The 17,730-nt window shown below is 44.3% G+C and overlaps 1 protein-coding gene across 3 annotated transcripts in view; it reads left to right on the top strand.

The window, feature by feature from the left end:
- The window catches only part of LOC147902243 (tRNA/rRNA methyltransferase (SpoU) family protein), a 310,036-nt gene that overhangs the window by 133,674 nt on the left and 158,632 nt on the right, over window positions 1–17,730 (top strand). For all 3 annotated transcript variants that reach the window (XR_015541009.1, XR_015541008.1, XM_087374814.1), the window contains exon 16: window positions 10,171–10,407. Coding sequence is in view for 1 of the 3 variants with exons in the window: in XM_087374814.1 (XP_087230940.1) it covers window positions 10,171–10,407 (237 nt within the window). In the remaining 2 variants the exon portion in view is untranslated. The remainder of the gene's footprint in view (window positions 1–10,170; window positions 10,408–17,730) is intronic.

The following is a 17,730-nucleotide window of genomic DNA, read 5'->3' as shown; positions in this document are numbered from 1 at the left end:
ATTTTTGGATTGCGGTATTTGAGACACTAAGGACTGAGTTGGGAATGAGTAGTGGGGATTATCCAGAGAGGGATGGTCAGAAAGAAAGAATCAACCAGATTTTAGAGGATATGCTTAGAGCATATGTGTCATTGAGGCAACATACATGGGACAAGTGGTTGCCATTGTTGGAGTTTTACTATAATGATAGAAAACATTCCTCTACAGGGTTCAGTCCGTTTGAGCTGAACTATGGTTATAGGCCTGCGAATCCAACTATAGTTGGAATACCTCAGAAAGTGCCTAGTGCCGCGAACTTTGTGGTTCAGATGCGGGAGATGCTAGCGATTGCGAGAGCTAACATCCGCCAAGCTATGGATAGACCTAAGGTGTATGCGGATGAGAACCGATCCACTAGAGAATTTAAGGAAGGAGAAAAGTTTTTCTCAGAGTTACCTTCACACTCTAAGTCTTTGACTGTAGGAGAGTGTGCTATCTATCACCTCGATATTGTGGGCCATGGTTAATTCTAAAAAGAATAGGCAAGGTAGCCTATAAATTACAATTACCACCGGGGTGTAAGGTGCACCCAGTGTTTCATGTTTCTCGTTTAAAATTTTTTTTGCATACTGGTGACTCACTAATCGAAGGTGTTGTTTTGTTTTAGGAGATAGAGGATAATGCAAGACGCAAACCAATAGGAATCTTGGACCTAGGAACAATGCAAGTGCGCAATCGGAAGATACCCACGGTGTTGGTTGCATGGCATGGTCTACCTCTATCGGAAGCTACCTCGGAATCCGTATACGAGTTACGGAGAGTGTTCCCAGATTTCATCATCGAGGACGCTGAGAGGGAAGGAATGTTATGGTCTAGCCGAGATAGCATGACCTCGGAAAGATCGGTGGGCATTTTCTCTTAGATGACCGACTTTTGGTAATATTTCATGTGCGTAAATTAAATGGTCAAGGGAAGTAACTGCCAAGGTCCTAGGTGAGGGTGTATTGGCATCGACTAGGTGGTTCTGAGTGCTAAGGCCTAGGTGCACCTAAATGTGTAATAATGCCAAGGGGCAAATGTTTTAATTGTGCCCCAAGAGAGGGGTAAATGGTGTACCAAGTCAAAGGTCTAAAATGATGACATGTGGCAGAAGGAACCATCTAGGGAACTGAGGGTTGTGGATATGCATGAAAAGAAATTGAATTACGTATCTTTTGTATATGGGATCCACGAGATAGGGGTGGATATTCGGGATGCCAGCGCCTGTGATTTTGGATTAGCTAGTGAATCAATGAAAAGCTGAAGGATTAGAAAGTGTACATAAAATCTATCCTTTTGATTCTCTCCCCCTTTGCTCTTGCTGTAATTACTGCTTTCCCATCCTTCATATAGGCATTCTTTCCTTCCTTTTTTGCATTCCTAATTACTTCTAGCTCTTTGTGTTTTTGGGCATAGTGATTTCTCGTGAGGTCTTCGCTTACCCATATGGATTGCCCTTTGAGATGATGCTTGTGATTCAGTACTTTGTGGCGGGACTGTCTGTCTTGAAATTTCACTATGATTTGTCTTGGTTTTTCTCCCTTCCTTCCCACTCTGAATGCATCTTGCCATTTTGTGGCAGGTATGTGCATGGTCTGTTGAAAGACGTGTGTGAGGACCTGTTCAATGTCCTTGTGCGAGCTGGAGCTTCAAGCTCTTCGAGCAATATCTCCCACAATTCTGATGTTTAGAGCTTTTTCTTGCTGCTCTTTTTGCTCCCTCATTCTACTATTGACCAACTCGTCAATGGTGTTGATGATGTCTTCTTTTTTTGGCATCTGTTGTGCAAGTTTCTGCTTTGTCTCTACTTGCCCTTTTTGCCCAGATATTTCCTTTTCTATTTTCAGTTCCATGCTGTGAACTTTGGCATATCCTTTTTCTAACTGGCTCTCCATTTTCTGTTCTATGCTCAGAACCTTTGCATATCCCTTCTCTATCTTGCTGTCCATGGCTAGCATTTTCTGGGCCATCTCATTCATGTTGTTCTTCATCTGTTGAACCTCTTGGTTCAGCGAGGTAATTTCTTCCTTCATCTTAACCATAGTCTCATACATTTTGCCTTCTTGTAGTCTTGTAAAAACTGGAAAATGGGGGCATTAGGGGGCCAATCCTCAAAGGGGATCTTCTAGGAGTGAACAATTTAGAAGTTGGGGTAAACATTGTGTGAACACCCCTCTGTGACAGTTTCCTCTGTTTTAGTATCTCGTTTGTGATGCACCCTTTTGTGTAATATCTAAGTACTTTGATCCGATACTAAGTGAAGACTGACTGCCTACTTGGATTAGGACTGCCAATTTGAAAGTGGCGTTTGAAGCATTCTAACATTGTGGTAAAGAATGTCAAGTCTCACAAGGGCACTCTGTTTGTGGTCAGTTGGCATGGAAAATCACTAATGTCTGTTTCCCATTAAGATATCTGTGTATAACGACAGGGCACAGAACAGGAGAGAGGGCTGGTAATGGTGCTAAAAGTACTTGTTGTAGATCCTCTGTTGTTCGAGTCCATCTTATTGGAAAGTCACGTAAAGATTAAAAGATTAAAACGTCCCCATCTGCAGCTTGACTAATAACATTTCCACACTGTGATACTACCCAAGCGCAAGCTTTTTTTGTGTGTGTGAGAGACTCCACTTCAGCGCAAGTGTCAAAGGAAACAGACACCAGCGTACAAAGCGTACAAAGGCACCAGCGGAATAAATACATCATTGATTGCAATTGGGGAGCTGCTGCATTTGATGGCTGTTGCAGGCCCATTCTAGGCTTTCACACACCCCCCTAGAGCCTTGTACGAAGTCTTGTGTCTACTGTGAAGCCTTCACTCACGTTCTTGGTCGTTGTCTCAAGGCTTGTGCCGTTCTTTGCAGATCCCGCGTCATCCTTGCAGCCTGTTTTGAGAGAGAGAGAGAGAGAGAGAGAGAGAGAGAGAGAGAGAGAGAAAGAAAGAAAGAAAGAAAGTGTATTATTGTCCACTAAAGGCCAAAATGGGCCCACGGGACATCAAGAACTCTGCGTACAAGATAGCACAAAATCAACGTGCCACAAAGAAGAGGCATCGTCGAATATCATCTAAGTGCTACGCAATACAATGCAAGTGAAAGTACATAATGTCAAATCCGAGCCTAAATACAAAGTAAGCTAGATGCAAGGAAACCGCCCCTGGGTGCAAAATGGGGGGATGAGTACAATATGTCAATGCAAAGATACAAGTCCATGTATCACGGAGTCTGAGAACCAAAATAATACTGGAAATCCTGTCCATCGACTCTGCCTCCTGCTATGAGAGTACAAATCTGAGCAAAAGTGAGGTGAGCGGCTGGTAGTAAGTCTCCTCCGAAAAGCTGCCATCATCCTGGATCGTCTGGAGATGAAGCGGCGAGTACGTCCCCTATGTAACAAGATCCTGCGGCGTCTACAAACCATCTCATATGTACATCCACAGGGTGGAGGCATGTGTCCTGTGTGAGCTCTGACCTCCTCGTGCTCCTCCTGATACCTGTCATCTGGTATAGCGTGTGTCTGAGCTCTATCGAGCTGGGCTCTATCACGCTCCGGTCTGTGCTGATGGTCTCTGAGGTAGTGTCGTCGAAGCATAGTGGCCTCCCTGACATAAAGAGCTAGGCAATGCTGATCCTCATAATCCATCACTCGTGAGAGAGGTCCAAAGCCAGGTCCAAAGCCATCCGTGAACAGACAGTGGAATCTCCCTCTGATCTCATAATATAGCGGGCATCTGCAAATGAAGTGCTCCTCTGACTCCACCTCTCCCATGGTGCAACAAGGGCAGATCCTGGTCTCTCGGCCTGGACGCCGTCCGTCCTCCATGCGTCGCATCCTACCAGCCTCTATCTCGAGCTGATGCGAAGAGACTCTAAGCTGGCCAAGGGCAATCCTCAGTGAGTGGGACATGTGGATACCTGTGTAGCCTGGTGGAATGACAAATCCATCCTCTGAGATCCGAAGGAAGTGGTCACGATATGTGGCCATCTTCGTCGGAAGCTGCGTGGGATAAATCCAAGTGCGGTACGTATGAAGCTGCAGCAAGTCTGCTCTCGTGACCTGACTAAGCTCGTGGCGAGTCAACTCGAGATGAGGGGCATCTATGCTATATCGGAAGGGAGGCAGTCTATCCATGTCTAGTCCAAGAGATGTGAGCCACCTAGTGAGTCTGAAGTACCAGCAGTATCGGGCCCCAGATCGTGCCAACTCCATAGAAGAAGATGCAAGTGCTAACCATGGCAACCGAGCTCTGCCTGCTGCTGAGTCTCCAAACTCCCTAACCCTGTGCAAATACATGACCGACTGAAACGGTGCATCCAATGCAAGGGGAGTAGCTCCAAACTCTGCTAGCATGATCTCGTGCGGAACTGTAGCCTTGGCCCTAATGAGCCGAGAGAACATGATGATCTGTAACCTCTCTACTCGTCTCCAATCTGCAGCGCCAAGGTCTCCTGCCCAGAAAGGAGTTGCATACATCGCAGCTGGTCTCACCAATGTGTCAAATAGCAGGGATTTCGTATCGGGATGCTGAAAGTGGGACTGAAAACACTGACGCTCAAGATGAGCCAACGAAGCATACCCTTTACTAATCCTATCTCGTGCTGCATATGTCATGGTAAAGATCGGTCCCCTGAAAACTGCCCCCAAATAAGTGTACTCTCTAACAAGCTGAATGGGCTGTCCGTCATAAGTGAAGCAAAACTCATCCGTGCTGTAGATACGATCAGAGGTGTTGAAAACCATAACCTTGGTCTTGCCAAGGTTTACGGTCAATCCCCTGTCCTGGCAAAACCTGTGGAGTGCCTCAATATGTGCCTGGAGGCCCTGAGCAGTAGAGGAAATGAGAACCACATCGTCCGCATACAGGAGGATAGGAATGGAGGATCCTGAGAGAGTAGAGCCCACACCGCCTGTCATCTGTACGAACATCTCTAGCTCATCAATATATAGTCCAAAGAGAGTAGGAGAGAGCGGGCAACCCTGCTTTACCCCAATCGTGCTGCATACCTCCTCTGAGAGCCCCTCACGTGTCCGAACTCGACCAGTGACCCTCTCATACAAAGCCATGATAGCCCACTGTGTTTCTCCACTGAAGCCCATCTCGCGAATCCTCTGAAACAATCTGAATCGCGGAACTGTATCAAATGCCTTCCTGAAGTCCACGAAGCAACAATAAAGCCGTTGCCTTCGTGACTTCGCCTCCTCTACTAGTGCCCTGAGTGTGAGAATGTGGTCAAGCGTCGAATGATCCCTGCGAAATCCAGCTTGTCCTCTGGCTCTGAGTCCTGTCGTCTCGGCATGGTCATTTATACGGCTTTACAAAACTGATGCATAGATCTTGGCCATAATGTGGCCAATCATGATGGTCCTGTAATTCGACGGCTCCATAGGGTCCCCCGACTTGTGGATAGGTACTATGGTATTGCCTAACCAGGACTGTGGTAGGCCTGTACAAACAGACTCATTGAAGAGACGGGAGAGAACAAAAGCTAAGGTATCAATCCCATGGATTACATACTCCGCTTGCAATCCATCATGATCCTTAGCTCTCCCGTTCTTCAATCGGTGGACTGCTGCACGGACACTCTCCGGTGTGAAGAGACTAGATGAAGCTGGCCTAGGGGAGTGGGATAAATCGATATCTGGCTAATCTGGAACATCGTATAGAGCTGAAGTATATGCAGACCAGACACGTGGATCTGTGAGGGGGCTCTGAGACTTCGAGCGGAGGAATTTTCTCCAGAATTCCTTGGAGTCACAGCTGAAAAGCAAGCTTCTCAGCTCCTCCTCATTCCGGGCTAGAAATTGGCGTTTCTTGCGATGGAGCGATGGGGAGAGAGAGAGAGAGAGAGAGAGAGAGAGAGAGAGAGAGAGAGAAAGAAATAAATAAATAAATTTTATTAAAGGTCCACGGAAGGCCATGTATGGCCTATGGGACACAAAATCATCCGAAAGGAAAATACATCATCAACGATGCGCCAACTAGGTGGCCTCATCGTAGTACAGCTAAGATGCCAAAAATGGCTACAAAAATCCTAGATACAAAATGAAATGAAATAGAGTACCAAAAATGCCTAGATACAAAATGTAAAATATGAAATATGAGGAACATTGTCTTCCCTAAGGGGTCTGTGATCCAAAGAAATGATGGAAGTCATGGCCATCGACCATGCCTCCTGCCATGAGTGTGAAGATCTGGGCAAGTGTCAAGTGGGCTGTTGGCGGTGCCAAGTCTCCATGGAGCAATCTCCTCCGAAAATCTGCCATCATCCTCCGTCGTCTAGAAATAAAGCGACGGGTACGGCCTCTGTGTAAGATCATCCTGCGGTGCTGCCGGATCATGTCATATGTACATCCTCGGGGTGGAACCATCGGTGCTCTCTGGCAAGATGGGCTATCTCTGTGCTCATGGTCCTGCGCCTCGTCCTGCTCCTCATGAATAACCAGGTCTCTGGCAGGGATGTGACGGTGCTCTCTGAGGAATCTCTCTCTGTATCTGGTGATCTCCCTGATGAACAACGCTAAGCAATACTGATCCTCATACTCCATAATCCGAGAGAGAGGTCCAAATCCGTGCCCAAATAAACAGTGAAATCTGCCACGGATCTCATAATATAAAGGGCATCTGCAAACAAAGTGCTCCTCAGTCTCCACCTCCCCCATAGTGCAACAAGGGCATATCCTAGTCTCTTGCCTGGGTCTATGTCCGGTAGCTGTACGACGCATCCTGCCGGCCTCAACGTCTAATCTGTGGGAAGATACCCTGAGCTGGCCCAAGGCAATCCTGAGTGAGTGCGACATATGAACGCCGATATATCCCGGGGATATGATGAAGCCATCCTCTGAAATTCTGGGGAGAGAGAGAGAGAAAACAAAGAAATTCTATCAATGTCCACGGGAGACCAACATGTCTATGGGACAACAAAAAAACCTTCTAGTACTTCTGCATTAGGGAGGGCACATGGCAGCTCCCAGGGAGTGCAAAAGCAACCCCGATTCTTTAGAGTATCTACATAATAGTCTGAAAGAGTAATCCGCCATACATTAATTTAAGGTTGAGAGTCTTTTGGTTTGGATTTAAACTCTTTGATTAGTGCTATGCCTTCACGGTAAACTGCCCATTTTCCATCCTTCGTAGCAGCCCTGACTTTAGCTAATTCCGTTGCCTTATTCTTCAATTGAGCTCGTGTAAGTTCCTCAGCTATCCATATCTTGGTCCCTTTCAACTTGTAAGATTGTCGAAGGAGCTTGATCCGTAAATCTTGCGACTTAACTGTACGGATAGCATGTCCTCTGAAGTGCCGGATATTAGTTGCTCCGTCATCATCAACCTTCCATTTAATATTAGGCATGGCTGCTTTGACATGTGCTAAAGTCTCACTGAAAGAGTCATCATCTTTGAACCATCCTTCAGGGAGCCCCCCCACTCTAATCTTCAATGCATTATCGCATCCGGCTTGGTGTTCTTTGATCTCTTCTTGGATATCACTCTTGTTTGCCTTTGTGTCAAACTCCTCAATCACTTCTTTCTTGATTGGTTGTACTTCTGTATGAATGATATCTTTGATTGTAGAGACTAGCTGAGGAGTAGGAGAAGAATTCTTACATGAGTTCACAACCTCAGCAATTAGTACCTACTTGCTAGGTCCGTCCAGAACTTGAAGTCGGGCTCTTACTTCTGCCAGATCAAGCCTTAACTCTCTGACTGCTTGCTGCAAATAATAAATCTGTTCATGTTGCCCAATGATGGGCCATTTGGACCCTTCTTGTTGGTAATTGCGCGCATATGGAGAGGGTGTCATGGCTGCAACTGTAGAGTACAGAGTCTTGATAGTTGAAGTTGATGGAGCTGAGGAGGATTTGGAGAAGAGGGTCGGTTATTCCATATTGGCTATTTCTCTAGAACACCCTAGCTGAACCTAACCCCCGGGTTGGGCTGGGGGTTTAGCTCAATCCCCGTGTTGGGCTGGGGCTATCTTGCTTGCCAATATTTCTGATAAATATCTTGACGTTACAAGAGTACTCCGGCTCAACCTCGGTGAGAATATGAGCTTCAATGAGGTAGTTGCATCATTAAAAGATGAAGCAAGCAGAGAAAACAAGGACACTAATTATCTCTATAAGAAGACTTATGCAATGGACAAGTTCAGAAATATGAAGGTAAACGATTCCAAGAAAGTATGAATTACTTGTTCCTTTTGTGGACGAGATGGTTATATAGCAAAACGTTACTGGAAACATCGTTATGGAGAAGATATGAAAACAGAAAACGAATCAGCTACTTGTAAAGGAAATGCAAATTTGGTGGACACATCTGCTTCTACAGAACATGCCAATTGTGTACAGATTGACAATGATGACTATGTTTTCTGAATGCACCTGTTGATGGTGTAAATAAATGTTCTAGTTTTTTATGTTGTGTCTGTCCTATTGATGGATAGACTCCCTTTGTTGATAAGAAAATCCTCTGTTGATGAGGAAGACCTGAATATTTGTAAAGTCCGCCCATCTCGAGTTTGAGAGGGGGATTGTTGAGGAAACTAGTCATAGTTACAAACTTTGAGTGGAGTGAACTGTAGTGAGGTTAGATGCAACCATGGAATCTACTAAGCTAAGCAATGATGCAAGAAGAATAGTAGGTTGAGAAACTCCATCCAATAATCTCGCATGAAAAGGTCTATATAAGGACATTCCAAGATAATGAAAGAGAGCAATGATTTCAGATCTTGATTGCTTCTGCATCTGCTACATCTTTCCTTATAAGAGTCTACTGTTCTTTACTTTCCTTCATACAGAGTTAGGTGGTTTATGTGTACTTGTTCTCCAATAGCTTGTAGTAGTGATTGCTCCCTCAATTCTGGTTCCTACAAGCAGGATGATTACAATCTATGCTAGCAGATATTGTTTGTGCTTCTAAGCACCAGGGGCAGCTCAGTTATGCTTTCACCCATTGTTTGGCTATCCCAGTGGATCAATGAACACTTGTGATTGATGGGAAGCATGTAGCCTTGCTTGGGCTGTAAATAATGGCTCCCATGTTAAATGCAGGTGTTTGCACTGTATGGATGCTTATGGTCACGTGGGTGTGATAGCAGAGCCCCGCAGGGCTAATGTGTTGTGAACTGATGCCTCTGAGTGAGGAAAGAGCATTGAATGCGTGTGAGTTGGTACTCACTGTGTAATCTCTTTGTGGCACTCTTCAGTTAATAAAGAAATACCGAAAGGGGCACCATGGATTTGGGGCTAGTATGTGTCTTTGTACTTTGAGCAGGAGCGCTCTAGCTCCCCCTATCTGTCTGTGGAGTGTTTGCAGAGTACATTTTTGTGAAGGCTTTTGTTTGGTTAGTGTTTTACCACCCTCTTGTTAGCCTTGAGGCTGGTTTCAATCTCCCGCTTCTTCTGTGGTCCTAGAAAGCTTGGGTGCCTAGGCTGATCTAGTATGTTTCACCATTTGTCATTGGCCGTAGGAAACCTTGCCCTGTTTGTAACTTCAACAATAAGTTCGTTGATTTGGCTCCGATTCCATTCACTCTTCCAGTTGTCCCACAACTATGAAGATTTTCACTCTTTCTCTGACTTGACTAAGCCCCCTCCTCCCCTTGCATAAGGTTAGGCTTTGGTTAAAGGAAGTTGCGAGGGAAGTAACATAGAATTTACTCATCCACTAAACATCAAGTATTGGAAGAAAACTCCGTATGCATTTAACCTAGAAATCTCGAAATTATTTTTGAAAAGGCCATTTGAAACTTCTTTGCAATGCCAACAATATATCGTGCTTAGATGAGTGCATGATGCTATAATTAAGAAAAGCATTTCCGGAGCCACGCGTGCTTGTTGAACTATGCCTTATCAATTGTAGGTGTAACAGTAACGATACTGTTGGGTTTTGATGGGATCAACATGCCATTTCAACTAAATGAAAGGGATTTACTCTTTCTCTCTATTTTGTGGGAGGGTACGATTACCAAATAGGATTTACCTTGCCCCATAGAAATCCTAGACGAGGGACACGCGTGGAGACTGGTAAACCTACACCGATAATATTGGAACCTTGGAATTTTGTGGCATTGTTACTTACTTATGTAAAGCATTCTGAAACCTTATAACTGCTTTTGCCATATTTTAACCTTAAGGTGCCTGTCATGAATTGCTGCAGATAGAAGGTGAAATCCAGCTGAGTCTATATGAGGCCTTGGCATATGTTTGCAAGCCCTTGGCTTTGTCTTTGAGCCCCTATGTACTCTCAGCTGTCAAAGATGCAATGCTGTTTGGAGGAACAGGAAACGAAAGGATTCTGGATGTTTTTACCTTGAATCTGTTGGAGAATTTAGATAGCCTTCTGCAGGCAGGGGCATTATCAAGGAGTCGCCAGGCATCTCTTTTGCAGCAGAAGGTATTTGGATGAATAATATAAACTCCACTTAGAGATGTTGTGTTCTCCTTTCTGTGTTGTGGGTTAAGACTTTTCTTTATTTTTTATTTAACATTGGAACATTGTTTTCCTCAATACTACAAAATTGGTTTGTTAGCTTATTTCCAAAACCTAGTCTTTTGTTACGTACTTTTGGGAACCTAACTGATACTCTTATGGGTTCAATATGGTTTTAGTAATCATTTACTTGTGTTCGTAGTTCTGATGTAGTTGAAATTTTATAAGTATCATGGTTGACATCAGGTATGATTCAAAGACTGCACCTTACCTTGTGGCGTGTCTGTTGAAGCAGAGAAATCGGCTGCTTTGTTACGAATACCCATACAATTTGTCAACGTTTCCCTGTATATGTATCACTAGAGGGTGATTTAATTTTTAAATTTGCATGTTGGATATTCTTCCTGGCTCAATTCCCCAATCTCTTGCTGGATTCTTTCACAACCGAAGTGAGAAAATATTTCATGTGATTGGCACTTGGATAGAAGTGATGAGTGTGGTGGTTGAAAGCATTAGTTTTATGCAATCTATTAAATCGTGTCTTTGGGCATTCATTTGGCTAGGAAATCTGAAATTTTCTCCCCCCAAGCTGTATCCTTGCCCAATACCTTGCTCAAGCCACCTACCTTTAAAAACCTGCAAGTTAGGGTAAGTGAGAGCTTATGCTCACAAGGAGACCGCTCAAGGGTAGAGAGGTAACAAAAACCAGCAATCTGAGCAAGTTCTTGCTTGAGCCTTCAACTTGACTCCCAAGGTATGTACTGTGGAGCTTAGCAGGGATCATGATTAAGACTCTAAATAGACCACCAACCAGATATTGTGAAACCCATTTTAGAGATCACCAGCTACCAATCCCTTAAACATGATGGTCTATTTTTCAATGATGTGATGCGCGTATTTAGTGGTGTCGTGCTTGCAAGAATACAATACAACACAACTAATGTTGTTTTTGTTTGGATTAGGCAGTCTGTTGCGTCAAACATATTCATATATTATGAGAATCCATTATAAGTGGTCCTTTGTGGCCTTTGTCTTCTATAAATGACTACTGAAGAATAAAAGAGTAGTGGAAAAGCCCTAAGAAATGACCTTCTATTAAGTATGACCTCATACTTAATAGAAGTCCGCATGCAAATAGCCATGAATGCCCTGTGGACCACATACTATCACTTAGGATTTGTGAGGCATTCACAGACACACCTTGCAGATCGACACTGCTATGCCCCTTGACTAGCTTAAATGATTGATAGTACAAAATTTCACTAGCTGGGTGTCTTCTCAAGTAGGTGTTCCTTTACAGTAGTTAGAAAGAAAGAAAGCTTATGAACATCTACGAAGGACTGAAGGGTCTATGAGAATGAAATAAGACTAGATACAATGATAGCTATAGGTGGGGCCACTATACAAGCGCACATATCCAAGGCTGATGTCTGTGATGAGAAAAAGTAAACAGTGCCATAGCTTGCGAGGGAGGGAAATTTAAAAAGGGGAACATTGAGCGGGAGCTTTTGGTCATCTATTAATTGGTTAGCTGTCCATCTAAGTGACTAGAGCTATTTATCTTGTTTGTTGGGCCTACTGTACCGGACGAATGAGGAGAGACAAGAAGAGCTCGTCTGACATTGGCTCTGGATGTGGCGAGAGTTGGCGTCAAGGAAGAAAATCAATGATGGATTGCTGCTGATGCTTGTCTAGGTCCATCCCCCCTGTATATTCTCCATGAGGTAGCCCACTGTCTGACAATTGCTATTGTCACTCCAGTGGTCAGTTTGCCCACATTGAAAAGAGAGATATGTCTATAGTCCTCATGTTAGTTTCCACCCAGAGTCGTGCACACTCGCCTACATATCACAAAAGTGCAGATCCGTCTCTCACGTGGGATGAACTCTACCTGTCCTATCTCAACCTGTAGCTTGTGTGAAGATACCCGAAGCATGTGGAAGATGAATCTGCGTCTAGCTTGGTGGTTCGGTAAACCCCTCCTCTGAGATCCGTAAGCACGGGTGCTCTATAGACCTTGAATTTAACAGAAAGCTCAATAGGTGCTAACTAAGTCTTATATGTGTGGAGCTGCAAGAGATCCTCTCTAATGACCTAGTTCACCTCTTGGTAGGTGAGCGAAATGGATGGAACCTCAAGGCTCTAATGGAATGGTGGTAGTCTCTCCATTTATAATACCAAGCCCATAAAACCATTTGCGTGTTGAAGCGTACTAGCTCCTCTAATCCCTAGTTACTCTAATGCCATAGATGATGTTAGGGCTAGCCATGACAATCTGTGTTGTCCGGATGTCGTGGTACCAAAGTCCCTGACTCTATTGAGATAAGTAACTACCTAGAAGAGTATATCAAGTTGTTTAGAGGGGTAGCCGCAAATGGTGTTAGTACGATGCTAGTACGATGTGGTGTGGGACTCCGGATCATCCGAGCAAGATCCAGAACCTGGATTCTCTCTATCTGGGACCAATCTGTCTCTGATAAGTGTGTCCCCCACCATACATCCCCACTGGGCGGAGAAGAGAGTAAAAGAAAAGAGACCCGATTTTGGATTATGAAAATGTGGTTCTCAAGTGTGGCTGGTGCAGCATATCCCATACTCAAATAAACTTGCATAGCTCGTTACATTGTGAAGATTGGTCTTGAAAGAATCTCCACGTATGTATAGAATGCAATAATCAAAGGTAAACCAGAGCCCCATCGTCAAAGGTCAACTGCTCTTTGTGTGTGGCCGCTTGGGATGTGTTGAAGATCATGACCTTGGTTTTACCCAGCTTGATGTGTCTCATAGAAAGACTGGAGTACATCAAAATATCACTGGAGACCCTCAGCTGAGGAGGAGATTGAGACCATGCCATCTTCATATAGTATAACCCATCTTCAAATAGTAGAATTGGGGTCATGGAGCTAGCTAAGGGGTACTTGTACGCCCTAGAGTCCTGATGAAGGACTCGAGCTCATCGATGTATAGGCCAAATAAGGTTGGTGGTAATGGACGACCTTGTTTGGCTTATGATCTTCTCTGTCCATCCAACCCAAGCTCCTGGGCAAAATGCGAGGTCTCTGGAGCAAAGTAGCAGACTACCATGAACGTATCTCTCGATGATGTATTCCTGATCCAAATCAGAATGAATCTGGCATATGGGTCGCATCTCTTCACGGTGATCATCCTCGTGAGAGATGATTGTTACAAAATTGTGACTGTGCCGGATCCACGTACTCCTCTACCGTCCTTGGTCTCATCCCCATAAGTAGACGCCCATGTTTATCCATCGACTGATGGTAGTGGATGCTCAGGGTTCTGATTGTTCAATATTGTGCGTTTTCGAGTGTTTGAAGAATCTAGTGACCTTTGGGAGTGGATAAGGTCATGGAGATGACATCATATCACCAAAGGCTCAGCCCTTGTGGCTATATATACGTGGATCCTATCTATGATCATGCACTTGATCTTTTGGTGTTATCTTCTGGCCCATTGCATATTTCCTATCTCTCTCATGGATTTTCTCCTTCCCTTGCCGCCATAGCCTTGTGTTTCAACAATTCGTATCAAAACTAGTGAACTCTACTCTGCATTCATCTGAGATCTGTGCCACCTGCTTTTCTTCTTGAAGGCTCTGCTCAGTTCATGAGGGTGTACGATCGACATAGAAGCTGTTTGCTGCTGGTGCACTGAAGCAGGTTGCTACCCCCATATATCCACCTATGCCCTGCTCTAACGTTGATTGCACTACTTATTAGTATTTCTGCTACAACAATCTCGAGTGTCACCAATATTGCCTATTCTCTGCCGATGTTAGATGAGAGCGACCAATCGACCGATGTAGATTGTTTCTGTTTTTGTTGCTCTTCAAAGCCCATTGTGCTACGTGCTACACTTCCAATCTGCCCGTCAATTACTTCTTCTACCTCATAGAGACGGATTCCATTTGGTTGCTGATGTAGGCATCCCTGGTGTGGTTTTATTTTGTCGTCTCTAGACGTTGCATGTATGGTCACCATGCTCAACTCGTTGCTTCTCAACACTTCATCAACGACCATACCACTTTGCAAAATTGACGGCCATCTAACAATTCTATCGACGACAGAATTGAAAGACATGCGAGGATTATCTGGAAAGGGATTTCTCGGTTTTTCAGCACCTTTTCCCAGCACCCTTTCTCCAATGACTTAGGGTTCAGCTGCTTGGCTTTCCCTTTCTGCTCCTCTGGCAGCACTTAATTGAGTCATGCCTTCTGGATGATGTACGAGCCTTACCTTTAAGAGCGGTACATGCTTCGGTGGATTCCTCTTGGGAGATTTCGGTAGCATTTCAGCATGGCATATCTAGAGAGCCAGATGTAGAGAGGCCTGAGCTATTCCCAGGTCGGCTCCTCTCATACTTGGCCAGTATTTGGACAGATACTAAACATACTTTGATAGCCACTTGGATGAGCATGCAGGGATCTTCTCGAGCGGCCTCAGGGTTACTTTCCTTGGGGATTGGAGAGGCTCCCCTTTCTTCCGTAGTCCTCTACAGGGTTGCGGTGGCATTTTCAGCCTCAACCTCGGATTTTTTATCTCTTTTTGAGATTTTTTTGGCATCTTGGGGCCTTAATTCATGCACTACATGTATTTCCACTTTGATCTAGCTCTCGCGGGTTTTGTTCATACTTAGTAGAATTCTTTTTCTTAAAAAAAAAAAAGAATAAGTCATGGTCTCCTAATAACCTACTCCAGCATCTGGACCTGTCGAAAAAGTAGAGACAGGCCTTACCTACTCCAGCATTTGGACCTCACCAAAACTGTCGAAGAAGTATGGATAGGCCTTTTAGGGGGGGCAGATGCAAGTTGTGGATCTTGTCCCAAGGCCTCCGAGTCGCCGAGCTCAAGAGCCATGCTTAAGTATGAACCTCTAATTATGTGCCTATGCCTCTACACCATGCTTGAATTTGTTGAGCCTTTGAGCCATGTGTGTGTACCTCTAAATTAAGTTCTACTTTAAGCCTTGAGCTCTTTGGTAGAACATGCTATGTTCTCATTGTGATTACAATCACCTAATGTCATTTTCTAAAATACTCTCCAGGACATTAGACATTGTTTGTTTACAAGTCAAAGCTTTTGAACAATGCTTGTGATTGCATAGGAAGCACCGAGGGGACATGGGTCTAAATCTCTTTTTGAGCTACCTACCTTTAAGGTGTTCTGTAACTGGGAAGATATGGCTTAAAAATATTATGGATGATCTTAGGCTAAGGACATAATTAGAAGGCCACAAAGGGCCATTATGTGTTTGAGATGCATGGAAAAGGATTTTGACAAACTCGTGAAGATACTAGGCTAGTCAATAACATGCAACATTGTGTCTTCAAGTTTTTTTGGGCCTAAAATAAACTTCTATTGAGTATGAAAGAAATAGGTGAGAGAGGGAACTCAAGGCAGAAGTCCATCATGCAGAAAAACATGAAAATCTGGAGGAAAGTATCACTCACAAAGTCTGAACAATTGAAAAACTAGATAAAAACCAATAGTACCATTCACAAAGTCTGAACAAATAAAAAATTAGATAAAAGCCAGGACTGTGGCTGGAAATGCCACAATCAAGCTTGTGTTGGTCTCAGCAAAGAAAGGCATCCTCTTTGCTTTCTGAGAAAATATATCCTACTAGAAGAACCCTGCATCCTAGACCAAATAGCTCAGGGTATGTACACTATCTGCTAAAATGCTGGTCAAGGTCTAAGCTAGGTGGACCTAGGTGCCATCAATAGTCTCTGTACATCTATATCTCCAAACGTGTTAGGCAGTGATGCTTCCTATAATATCCTAGCAAGTGTCAACCTCTGATGAATGTGCAAGTTGTACCTAAGAAAGGACAGCTTGAAGTTTGCAGTACCACAAAGCCTAGGGCTGCACCAAGATAGCCCAAGAGGAGTCGAGACTCTCATGACAAATTAGAGGCCAATATGCGAGAGCCAACCGGATCCCCAAGTAATGAAGAAGGGAGAGGAGGAAATTTGTGCAGTAGTTCTACAATCCCACTCCCAAATAGTGCCGAATAGACTTAGCAGCTGAAGAGTACTGAGGACAAGAGGGATCTGCTGAACAATGCTCCTCCATTGATTCATCCCTCCATGGATGGAAAGCGAGAAAGAGAGATTGATTTTTCTATACTTGAGGGAACCCCAGAGTCTCATATAGAAAGATCTCTGATTGCCAATGTAATTTATAAGCTCTCCCAATGATGAGATCTAGAAGGTGTCCAGCCTTTGAACTTAGCGACATTACTTATTGGAAAATTAAAGAAGGAAAGACCCTTTGTATGATTATTTTCCACAATCGAGTCCCATAGACAAGTGTCTACATACCAGCCACCAGAAGCAAATAAACACTACTCAACAAAGCCCACAACTCTAAGTGGCTCCAAAGTGCACATAAAAAACCACATCAAAATTTGGGGATCTGACCAACCTGCCTTGAGACCTGACATTGAAGAGCAAAGTGTCCTCCAGTGTCCCACAAGAAACCTATGATTTGAAGAGGGACGGTTATGTCTGAGAATGTACCCATCCATTGGATGTGTCTATGCTATCCTTTTTTGCAGACTCCTACTTTAGAGGGATAGCTACATCTATCTAAGCAATCCTCTCTCCCTTTTTTCGTTCACGCTTGTTCGAGGGGTCTCTCTCAGCCCAATGCGCTGTTCCAGGGGGCCCTTCGCGCTGCGCACTACTCTAAAGGGGGCTACTAGCCCATCATGCAGCTCCATAAGGGGTCCTGCCCATTGCGCAGCTCCATAGGGGGCTCCTTGTTGGCTCAGAGCCTTGTGAGCTCATCCTCATGGGGAGGCCTCTATAGTCCTAAGGTTACTGAGGATCATCTGATTGGCTAGATGGCGCAATCACAGCAATGGGATTGGCCCATGCAATCAAGCTTGCTTGATTGGTCATCTCCTGCATGCAATCATACTTGGCGGGTTCTAACACGTGGTCGTGACCTTTGAAGGATCTCGTGGTTTCTTCTACATCACTTACCTCTTGCCTGTGTGCGCGGCCATCTCCACCGACCTGTGATCATCCAGAGAAGAATGAGAGTCGGTGATTAGATATAGATATCGTAGAGTAGGATCAGATGCTATAGAGGATGGTTGTGAACTCCTACGAGGAGTATATAGTATAGGACCGTGAAGGAAACAATACTACTGTGTGTCGTGATCATCTATCAAGCCTTTGTGGCTAATTGTTTTGTATACTGCAACACACCTAGTAGGGGTGTGCAGTTTTTTTATCTAAAGGTTTCTTTTGTATTACATGTG

This window comes from Dipteris shenzhenensis, chromosome 5, assembly GCF_047967505.1.
Source record: "Dipteris shenzhenensis isolate YYH24624 ecotype China chromosome 5, Dip_SZ_1.0, whole genome shotgun sequence".
Taxonomy (NCBI): Eukaryota; Viridiplantae; Streptophyta; class Polypodiopsida; order Gleicheniales; family Dipteridaceae; genus Dipteris; species Dipteris shenzhenensis.
Note: the sequence above shows the minus strand (reverse complement) of the source record. Positions and strands in the feature narration are given on the sequence as shown.